Below are 12,181 nucleotides of genomic sequence, written 5' to 3' on the forward strand. Positions count from 1 at the left end.
GGATTGTACCACGATGAAATCAATGTTATCCTCCGGTGACTAAAACACCCTTTGGCGTTAACCAAAAAGGGGGTGCACCCATGGCTTAACAAGAGACTTTGAACGACGCAAGAAAGCCGCAGGTGAAAGAGCGCAGGCCTCGAAACACATACAGACGAGAAACTTGCCGAGGCGAGGGTGGTCGACTCAAGTCACGCGAGGATTGAACCGAGACCCCAGAGCCAAGCCACCGATTGTTTCCGTGGCAAATCAGTCTGCAAAATGAAGTGTGCCGCGTGGCTGCTTTTCGCGTTGCTCCCGCGATTCTTCGCCGTGTTACCGGTCACCACTTCACAAATTGTTGGTCAGAGGACCCCGGCCAGACAGGGTCTGGGTCGAGAACAGCCAATCGTCAAGATTCCCGACCAAGGATTGGTCGCTGGCAAGGAGGTGCGACGATTTTATTTCCATTTATACACCCACGTCTTAAAAGTCTTGGAACAAAATCTTGAAATGTATCTTCAAAATGGGAACAATTGAATAGATAATATTTTATATAACAGAGAACTTGTAAAATATTAATATATTAGTAACATTCACATGCACGATCTAGAGCAAATATTGGATGTTAAAAATAAAAGTGTTCTAAGACTTTTGAGCGGCAGTATATTATTGTATACTAATTCTTCTTGTATAGAAGCTCAATGAAAGTATTCAAACGCTTGTAGAAATCCTTTATGAATATATTGGAATTAGTTTGAAGATTTTTATGAATTTATAGGAAAGTTGGAGATAAAAAAAAATGCGTAGAATGCGTGTAATTTAAAAAAGATGAAAAATATTAAAAGTCTGTCACACTTGACTGACTGTACATAAGATGTATAATGTATAAGATCTATATTCTATAATTTTTATATAAATGTGTTAGATTGGCCAGCAAGTGATAAAACAAAAAAAAGTTTGAAGTGTAATTTGCGTTGAAAAATCTCTTAGAATTATCCGCTTTATTTTTTTAATATTTCTAAATATTAAATATAAATATTAATATAATCGTTTCACTGTGTTTCTGACCATTTGAACTATCGTCCCGTTTTTTCATATTTTTTTAACAACATCGTAAAATGATCGTGTAAATTCGAGTCGAAAGGTCACGCCTTAAAATTACTTCGTTCCCTCCATATTTTTGAATATTCATTAGAAAGATCATTCGTAAGGAAATCTGATAAATCTTCATGGTTTGGTATTTTACTACGTTTCTGACCGTTTGAACTATCGCTCCATTTTTTCGATTTTTTTTTTTTTGTTTTGTTTTTAATAACGTCATCTTTGCATAAAGAATGAGAACTGTATAGCGGAAACGCATATATCACTGTCGCACATGTGTACGTTGGACGAAGAAAGCCGCATCTGAACAAGAATTTGATATTTCAACCGTATGACGAACGATAACATGCAAGCATTGTAACTTTCAATTGTTCCAACTAAAAATATGCAGATAATATGCACGATGAATACTTAACCGGGCCAACATTTATGAATTTTAATACTAGTACGCCAGTTTTTCTTTCTCCTTTCTTTCCCACCTTTTTTTTTTCTTTCTCCGTTCTCGTGAAAGACTCTCGTGCGATGTTTTTTTAAGAAAAAGCTCGAAAAACTTGCGATATATATGCTTCGTTCTCGTGCATAATTATGCATTTTCACGTGTTCCTTTGTTTCTTGCGAATAACTGGATATTCCAACTAAGTTTCCTTCCTCTCTTTTTATTAATTCTGCGCTGAGTTTGTGATTCTTTTTTAAACGACAAAAAATCTGGCAAATTGCATCGTAATTATTTAAGCATTTTTGTGTCGCACGAAATATCGAGATTAAGTTAGAAAAAAAAAAGGACTCTTAGAAAGAGAGGAAACTTCCATTCCGCGTCGTTATTCTCTGCGCGATGAAAAACAGCAAATGGCCACGTCAATAAAAATCACGGGACGTTAGGCAAATTATGAGTAATGTAATTTAAGCGTTTAATTGTCCGTGAAGGAAAAAATCAAATGTACAATTATTACATTACAATTCGAACTGAAATGTGACGTTCAAGAGTTTCGAATGTTTGACTGACGTCCACCCTGTGTGATTATCCCTGACTATACACAGAAGGGTAATTTGTCACGCGTAAATTCATGTTTCGTCGAGAAATAGCCCCACGGTATTCAACTTTTACCTTAGAAATCGTAATCTCAGTAAATAACGCGAGATTTCTCATAAAATTATCCATGATGCAGGTACTTGTTTTTTTGTCAAAAAGTTTCAACTCAAGAACTATGGATCAATTGTAGTAGTATCACAATTTCTCATATTTCTCCAATTTCATAGCCTTCATAACTTTTATTAATTTCCCTCTAATTTCCAGTTTTACTTTTACATTTCCAGTTTTTCCACTCCAAAATGCAAAACGACGTCGTCCTGCCGATCATTGATGCTTCTTAAGCAGCATTAATTTCTGCCTTTGAATAAATAATTAAGAAGAACAGTGTCGTTTTCTCTCGCGTTATCAGGTCATCTCGTTAATTCCATAAAAGTGACACAATATTTGGTAACACCTTAACTTTTCTGGCTTTTAACTCAAAAAATGCAAAATTGGCGTCGTTCTACTAATCCCTGATACTTTTTAAATAGTATTAATTTTTGTCTTTGAACAAACAACTAGAAAATAAAAATAATAAAGTACAAATAATTAGAAAATGAACTTTTCTCTTGTTACAGGCGTTCGTTAATTCCAAAGTGATACAATATTTGGGAATACCTTATGCCCAGCCACCGCTAGGAAAATTGCGTTTCTCAGCACCTGTTACCGACCCACTTCCATCTTGGAAGGGCATACGAAATGCAACGCAGTTCGCGCCGTCCTGCCAACAAATAACAAACCGCTTGAAACTTCACGAGAAACATTATAAGAAGCTGCTGTCGCCTGATCAGCCTGATCCTGGTGTTAGCGAGGATTGTCTGTACTTGAACATCTTTACTCCCGATGGCAAGCGAAAATTTGATTACTTAAGACTAGAAAGACGATTTCATTTGAAACCTACCCTCTCACTATCACAAACCCTCAATTATCTCCTTATCTGTTCTTGTATTTTCACATTTGCTACTTTAACATCCACAACTTTTAGAGATTTTAGCATGAAGAACAGAAGAAAAGAATAGAAATTCTCTGAAACTTAAGTACTCTCGCTACGAAGTGAAAGAATATAAAGGTGAACAGGATTAACAATCAATTGGAATAATTTCAAAAATATAGAAAATTTGATCAACCAGGCAACGCTTTAATTTATGTTGCTTATGTGTCGCCACGGCTTTCATTTTCAATAAGAATTATAAGAATCATAAGGAACAGCGAGGAATTCTAAGGAACAAGCAATTTTTAACAGCCTTTACCGTGCAAAAAAATTCTGAATCAACGAGGGACTTTATTTTCCACGATCCTCGTTAACTCTGTGGCGACGCGTGCGCTATTAGCTGGAGAGGAAACGTTGGAATCGCGTTTACCAACTCGTGAACGATGTAATCGTAACTCCAGGTGAAGTTGATAATTACACACTCGATGAAACACTCTCGGACACGTGAGTTGTTCCGTCTCGCTTGAGCTCAACACTTCTGTAACACGCGAATGACGATCATCACTGGCACGTTTTCTCTGTCTTCGATGACACATTGTGTAAAGAAGTCCATCCAGCCTCGAAGAAAAATCGATTAGAATCTGGTCGAGTACTGAGGAAAAGAATTTATTTCTTCTGTTACACGTCTGTTTCTCTCTCGTATGTATGTTTGCTATTGTGTACCATTTTTCCTCCTCTTCTTCGTATCAGATTCGCGCGAAAAATTCATAACGCTGCGCGCGCAATGGTAGAGTTTTGTTTGAAGAGTCATTTCAGTTTCAGTTCCAGGGAAATTGGTGCAAGTTACTCGTTTAAGGTCATTTGCTTTGAAATTGGGAGCTGATTGCAAAAAAAGTCTCTAGCGACGTTTTTCAAAGTGTTTCTTGAGTGTTACAGCTTGGAGGTTTCTTTGATCTTCATTTTGTAATTAATTTAGAAACGACAGAAGATTTATACTCGCTATACATCATTTATACACGCTATGTATGCGGACGATTTGAGGAGAATAATTCTTTAATTAGATTCCTTTTATTTCTGTAAATTACAAGAATTGTTGAAGATACCAAGATAAAGAATGGCTGCTAAAAAGTTCATCTACAGCTTGTTCGAAAACAGTAGAGTATTCAAGGTCGTCGAGCAGTATACCTCCCACTTTTATCCTACTATTCGTTCAGAAAACTATGTACCCACAACATATTGATCGAATAATTGTTGCAATTTTTGTTTATACATTTTATGTAAAGCAGAGACTGCGACCTATCAAACAACTTCCCGTTTCAATTTCTCAATTGACAATAAATATGAGAACCTGCGTGTCGGCAGTACGTAAATCTGGTTGTTTTAGGATGTCGGTTAAGGACTAAGGTAATAGCGGCATTACGAGCCACATCATTTTCAACTAATTTCGGATGTCTCGTGCGCTGTGCCACTCATAAATCGCAAAAGAAATCACCCTTAGTCGATACTGAAAGAACGTGCCAACGTGCATTTAAAAAACGTGTATTTTCCCTTCAATTGTTATCAAAGGTAGTATCAACCAAGCCCTCTCTTAACCAGAAATATGTTCAATTATGATTACAATCGTTCAATCAATTTACTACACCGGTAGTATGAAATAAAGTCTCTCGCCAAAGTATTTGACACAGATACATTTTTTTGCTTACTTTATTTTGCTCTTTTCAGAGTTCAGACTTCAACGAGCGTACACAGATTGAGCATGATACAGATGGGGGTAATACCTCTGATTTCATTGATAGCACTTACCAGGTATAGATTACTGTCTAGGTGACATATTACATGCTTCTTGCGCAATGATGGTCGAGATTAGTTCGGTACACTGGTTGAACAAGCTGCTATCAAGCAGTGGGAAACTTAAACGCTGTAATTTCGCGTACTTTAGGAAAATCCTTGATAAACCGCTGGCTATGAAATTTTTTACAAACGATATAGGTCGAGGACTATGGCTCCTTTTTGTCTATACAGTTGCATGAAACCCTGTATGAAAGTTTCATGAAGTACTAAAAACAAAGTGAAACAAGCTGTCACAATAGCAAGAGGATGATGAAGGACGAGATTGCATAACAGAGTGAAGAAAGTAAGGATTCGGTGATCGGTGTGAAAGATAAATAATGGAAAAGAAACACTATGATCAATCACACGGGACAGGTTTATGACAGCAATCATTGCCAATTTGCTAAATATTTCACTCTTTTCATCGACGAGGTGGAGAGGTCAGGAACGTAGTGAAACACGTCTAGATTCATGGGACCGATTAGCTTGGAAATTCTGAGCTGGCAGAGGATAAATTTAGAAAACCATTTTAGGTTTACGACAATGTACATTAATCCAAGAAACGTAATTCATGGCTCCATGAAATGCTAAATTTCGTTTACGGGAACAAGTTCATAACCGTCGCATAGATTAATTGTTATTTACTTTCTTAAAGTAGGAGAAACTCGTATCTGAGATCTAGCTGAAAAGAAACTTCCAAATTACATGATATTATACAGGTTGGTTTAAATAACGTTTTATTACTCTGGGAACGCTAGTATCTAATCATACTACACAATTTTTAAAATCCATCTACAGCATTCGTGTATGACTGTAGCATCTAATCAATCCCGAACTGGACCTTCTAGTGAAAAATTTCCTGGAAAATGATTTTTACCAATAGGGTCCTGTAGGCTTGATTTGGAAGAACAGATTTCCTTTCGCTTTTGTGTTTATTCAGATAGAACTTTCTTTTTTGGGACATCTCACGTGCACATGAGACAGTACATGAAATATTATATTTATTGAAGTATATCATCCACTTCGACTCATGTAGAAGAGCAGTATGTATCTCATAGAAGTTACGAATCACCTTGTATGCGGGTTTAAGAAGAAACGAACGTGTGCAAGGTACGCGTGTCACGGTGGCCGATTCGAAAAGGGGGAAAATAGGATAGGGGACAGCCGACGAATCGGGAAATCGTGTCGATCCCGCAAAGCCGACCCCGGTCAATATAGAAACAACAAGGAGCAAGAGTAACAGTAACTGGCGCACGTCGTGGCACGCGATCTTTTAGGGTTGGTCGAGATGTTAAGATACTGTTGAGGCCGGTCACGAAACTACCTTCGTCGCTTTCTGTCCTGACTACCCCCTGGCCTTGCCACCGTCGCCGAATCTCACTATTTGTCGTATTCTTTTTTTTTTTCTTCAAGTTTAAATTTTTTCAAAGAAAGAATGTTTTTCAAAGTCTCACGAATTTAAGAGAGCACATCTCCAATGTAGGCAATTTTTGAAGTTGAAGTTTAACCTTGAATGAAATGAGCAATTATTCATTAGTTCCTATCGACATCTTTTTATGAATTGATAACAAATTGTACGAGGGCTAAGTTGTGTTTCATATACTTAGAACTATATATATATAGTAAACGTATGCTTAGACGAACTTCGAAGTGAAATACCTTTAAGGTTGCGCTGGATGATGTAAATATAGTCTTTATTTTTAGAACTGACTATAGAATCTTCTAGATCCTCTTTTAAGTTCAAAGGCAGAGAATGTGAACCTTCGAGCTTCCGATTTAAATCCGACTTCAATTTTAAGTATACAACACAAGAGTTCGCAATAATCTCTTCAAATCTCAATCCTATTTAACTCTATAAAACATCAATGTTTTATATCAGTTCCAGGTGCAGCTTCTCTTCACCTGATCTGTTCCAAACGTTCCAAAAGTCAGAAACCAAATTCTTCCATTGAACCAACAAGTCAGACACTGACTTGGAAGAAGATTCGTGTCGTGTGCAATCACGATAAGCGTTTAATGAATCGTCGTCGTGGCGGTCCTGCGAGAGGTTATTCCTGGACGATTCAGACGCCATCGTAGGGGGGCCACCGATAACGATGACCAGGCCAAACTTCCGGCTACCGAACCTCCATCGTCCATACGCTCATGCTTATCGCGCCATCTGAAACATCCCGTCGAGCAATGGCCTGAATTTTCCTCGACCTTGGCACGCTTCAAAAACCGGCCACACGCCACACGTCGTACAGACCCTTGGAGGAAATCGCTGAAATTAATTATTCAAACGATAGCCCCCGTGGCAGACAAGGCTTCGTACTTCGTCGCTTTTCGTTTAACCGAAAGCTTGATGAAAGTGTTTCAACTTTTCCTGAAAGCCGAATGAAACTGAAACTGAAAGTTCAAATGGACCTTTAATCACTTGCGCCGGCAACTGATTGCGGACCATAACGAGTGACCAAAATCGTACACAATAAATTCGTCGCTTTCTTCTCGAACTCGTCCCCATTGTTATAACACGACTGGATAGAAATTATTGAAAAGTAATAAATTTATTATCTGTTTTGCCTGAGTTGCACTTAAATATACTTAACAGTGAGAAAATATTGCATTTTTGGGACAAATTCCAGCGCAAGAGGTTAACTCCTTGCGCTGGCAACTGATTGCGGACCATAACGAGTGACCGAACCGTGTATACAATTCGTCGCTTTCTTTTTCTTTTGAACTCGTCGGTACGATGTCACTGGATAGAAATTACTGAGAAGTAATAAATTTTTTATTACTTAAATATACTTAAATATACTTAAAACCGGGAAGATATTACAATTTTGGAACAAAAAGAATTCCCGACGTGCACGGCACGTTATTTTAGTGCAAGAGGTCGACGCATATTCTGGCTTTTTTGAATAATCAATGTCGGATACATTCAGAAGCCACTTTGATCGTGTATTTGGCCAATGAATTTGTAAAATTGAAGGTAGAAGGATCTATTTCTCTTGGGATTTCTTCTGAAATCTTTGGATCGTTGGTATCCTTGTATATACATCTCCAAGTATTTGCAATCTTTTCAAAATTGTCAGAGTTTTTCAATGACACTACCAGTTCAAATCTTCATCGATTTCCGAGGATTCGGTAATTCCGAAGTGACTCAAGACGACTCATCAGCGGCGTAGGCTGACGGTATGCAAATTCTGTCACGATCGATTCACCAGTGTGACCGGAAACGAGGGTACATACTTGCGAGCACGCACGCGTTCTTCGCGATCTTTGGAATTCGCGGATGCAGCCTCGAAGTGACGTCGTCAAATTTCCAACAATCGTTGCTCGTTTCTTCCTCTCTGAACAACAATTTTCTAAATCCACCACAGTGGATTAGAACCAGCTTCTACAGTGAATAATGATAATGGGAAACGTACAGAGATTTCTTCTTTTTTTTTTTTTAATTCGAAATTATACAGATGTTTGAAAATTGCGAATTGTCGTCGTTCAGATGTAAATACTGTATTTAATTCGATATTTCTTTCTCGTAGGGAACAAACAAGACGATGGATGGCCAGTGATGGTGTGGTTTCACGGTGGTGACTTCAACACTGGCACACCGGCCATATGGGATGCGTCGACTTTCGTCAGTAAACATAAAGTGAGTTGCTCAACAAATATATTAGATTCTACAAAAACTCCAAAAATTACAATATTCCACTCTACTAAGTAACCTGGATCTCAAAAAATGATCACATATCGTTTTATAACAATTCTTATGAAATTACATGTACAGGGTTGTTTCAGTTATCTACTATATATATATATATATATGTATATAATAAAGAATAGGAATCTAAAAGAGTGAAGCCAGTCGAAAATAAAGGAAGGAAAATTTAAATGCACGCACGTGTGTGTGTGTGTGTGTTTGTGTGTGTGTGTATTTTGTTTTACAATTTTTCAGATTATTTAATAGAATTTAACAAGCCTAAGTATTTTAGTATTTTTACATTGGAAGGACGTTTCTGTGATTGGCAAGCGAAAACTCTTGACCTTATGTGTCCTGTACATATATATCGTAGAAAGGAATTGCAGATTGCGAGTCAATCAGGATTGAACGTTAGAAGTCGACAGGAAATCGAACGAAATTAGGATGTTTCTTCGCGTGCTTTGGATACACCGATGGTAAATCCAACCTTTTGGAAACGCGCCGGCCAACAGGGTTCATTCATGATGCATACCGTTTAGGTGTACGCTGCGAATGCTAATCCAGGAACAACAGCCACAAGAAAAGAAACATTACTTTCTTAACAGGGGAGGAATTCGTTATTCGACGAGGGGAAGATACGTTTAACGACTCTTAAAAATTGTTATAGAAACGTACAACGATGTATTATACAGTAATACAAGGGACCTTCGTATAATCTAACTATATCGTTAAGAACTTCATCTAACCACTACTAATTCATTCTTATAGTCTTACAAAGCAATGTAAAAACGACGTTATAATAGAAAATCTTATATAGACAATATTAATAATCTACCTTATAAACATTTCCCTATCTAAACGTACTGTCTCAAAAGCAAAATGAATCGTATAGGTTGACTCGTGACACATCCATCCTAACTTTTCTTGAAGCTCTTTTTCTTCTCTCTCTCTCTCTCTCTCTCTCTCTTTTACACACACACTCATTTACTCATTCTCTCTCTCTTTCTAAAAATCTGATCTACAGGAAGTCGAACGAATGACACGCGAAAGAAGGGGGGAAAAAAAGAAAATCACCGGCTGAGAGAAAAGTCTCGTCCGCTGTTGAACAATCCTAACCCTTCTATGAAGGAACATGTAACTTTAAAAACTCTTAACCTATCTCCGTTTAACAATATTGCCTCTCGATTTCTCGACAAAGAAAGGACTCCTCGAGATCTCTAACTCTAACGCGTGTTAATCATTCTTCTCAGATCTTAATGGTCACTGTGGCGTATCGTCTTAACATCTTTGGTTTCTTCACGACCACCGACGGCGAGGCTCCAGGGAATTACGGGATGTTCGACCAGATAGCGTCGCTGGATTGGATCCAGAAGAGGATCCATCATTTCGGCGGTTCACCGTCCAACGTGGTGATCTTTGGCCACAGCTCCGGCGCCATAAGCGTCGGCCTGCACCTGACGAGCCCGCTGAGCAGGGGCAAGTTCTCCAAAGCGATCGCGATGAGCGGCGACGCGGTGAGCTCGGTCGGCTCGCCTAAGACCGAGCTGCCGGTGGTCGACATCATCGCCGAGAAGTTCGGCTGTTACCGGCATCCGACGTCGGCGCTGATGGAGTGTCTTCGCCGGGTGGACGTGAAAATTCTGGTACGCGAGTCCTCGGACATCGAGACCTGGGGCCCGATCGTCGATTACGAGACAAGCAACGCCACAGAGCCGTTTCTACCTGTACATCCGCGGAACGCGTTGGACAGCGGCACTCTGAACCCGGTTCCTTTGATGGTCGGCTACACCAACAACGAACAGGCGTTGGCTTACATGGAGTCCGTGGACAAGGAGAATCCGGATGGCAAGCTGTCGCACAACAACTTCGAGACGCTGATCACTGACGAGTTCGTGTCGTTGGTCCAGAGCCCGGAGGACAACAGCACCTGCGAGCTGAAGCCGGAAATGGTGGCCAAGGCGGTGCTGTTCTTTTACCAGCCTCATCCGCCGAGCAAGGATCAAGGTGTGTTCCGAGACAGGTACCTGGATCTGCAAACGGAGAAGAATTTCGCAGCTGGGCTCACGTTACTGGCTGGCAAGGTGTCCAAGGAGCAGCCGGCGTACGTTTATAGGTTCGACTACAGGCCGAAGACGCCGTCGGTGATCAAGGATGTGCCGGAATGGGCCGGAGTCCCTCACATGTTCGAGCTGCCGTTCGTTTGGGGACTTCCAGTGGCTGGCAGCGCCGTTCAGTGGATCAACTCTGACAAGAGGATGGCCGACGTGATGATGGCGATGCTGGCTAGCTTCGCCAAGACTGGCAATCCAGGTCAGCAAAAGTGGGAACCGTATACCGAGGAAGAGCCCGGTATCTGCATCATCGATAAGAACATCGCCATGAGCGATCCAAACGCCATCGATTACAGAGCGCTGGCATTCTGGAACGAGTATTATCCGATGGTTCTCGAAGAGGCGATGAATAATTGTTGTAACATGACCAGTAGCTCTAACGCGCGGAGAGAAGCGGGTTCTTACGGGGTTGTTTTCACTGAGTTCGTTGTTATCACGATGTTCTGGTGGATAGAGTTGTAGTCGACGATACAGGTTGTTCAGATTTTCTTTGGCCGCGTCTCGACTGGGTGCCTCTACGATGCGGGACGTTGACGAATTTTTTTTTTTAGGGCGTGCTGGTTCATGTTTTCTTCTCCAGACGACGATCCGTGTGTAATGTAGTTTCCGTTCTCGGCTCGGTAAAGTTCCATTTTGCGCACGATTGGCCATATTCTAAAAGTAGTCTCGGCCAGCTTGCGTCTTTGTAAATGCACGCGATGGCTGCATAAAACGAGACCTAAATACACGAAACGTCGATGCATCACGAGCATCAGTTTGATCGTGAAGACAACGAAAACGTTTAGGGCACCTAGAAAGAAAGGGTAGGAGATGTACATTACGAGGTTGAGAAGGCAAAGTGGTGCATATTCACAGGATAATTCTCCAGTCTAACGATCTGTACGATTTTCGAACAATATTTATTGCGAAATAAAAATGAAAATTTTAAACGGCATAAATATATATATGTGAAACTTAAACGATCGTAAGAAAGGAAAGAAAGAAGGGAGAAACAGAGATAAGTTGTCTCGGGGTTGTGGCAAAGAGGAGGAGAACCAGAGAGCGTATATATATATATATATTTTTTTTTTTTACTTTGTTTTCGTCTTTTTTATCTTTTTCTTAACATTCACTGAGAGATTTTTTTATTATTTGCTTTAATACGGAGAGATATAGAAAAAACATATATTGTTCGAGAAACAAACGGTTGATATAACTTATGAATATTTTGATGCTTCGATAATAATTAATAATAATAATAATAGTAATAATAATCATTCGTGTGAGTGTCTCTGTTTGTCTGTGTTTTTTTTTTCTCTCTTCATTGTGTGTATGTGTATCATCTATGTATAATTATTATATTATATATATATATATATATATATAAAAGAGAGATGCGCGGCGAGCGATGTGCACGCGCTTTTTCAAACATTGTTCTTTTCTTTTTGCTTTATTTTTCTTTTTTTTTTTCTCTTTTTTTTTTTTTTTTTTTTTGC

General features: G+C 39.4%; 1 protein-coding gene across 1 annotated transcript; it reads left to right on the forward strand.

The window, feature by feature from the left end:
• Window positions 1–146: 146 nt before the first annotated feature.
• LOC122529494 (cocaine esterase-like) lies at window positions 147–11,676 on the forward strand. Its single transcript, XM_043655684.1, has 4 exons — window positions 147–429; window positions 2,731–2,998; window positions 8,438–8,547; window positions 9,846–11,676. The coding sequence occupies exons 1-4, from the start codon at window positions 262–264 to the stop codon at window positions 11,166–11,168; spliced, it is 1,869 nt and encodes a 622-aa protein (XP_043511619.1). The 5' UTR covers window positions 147–261; the 3' UTR covers window positions 11,169–11,676.
• The last annotated feature ends 505 nt before the right edge of the window (window positions 11,677–12,181 follow it).

The sequence above is a fragment of the Frieseomelitta varia genome, unplaced genomic scaffold (genome assembly GCF_011392965.1).
Source record: "Frieseomelitta varia isolate USP_RPSP 00005682 unplaced genomic scaffold, Fvar_1.2 scaffold_29, whole genome shotgun sequence".
Lineage (NCBI taxonomy): Eukaryota > Metazoa > Arthropoda > Insecta > Hymenoptera > Apidae > Frieseomelitta > Frieseomelitta varia.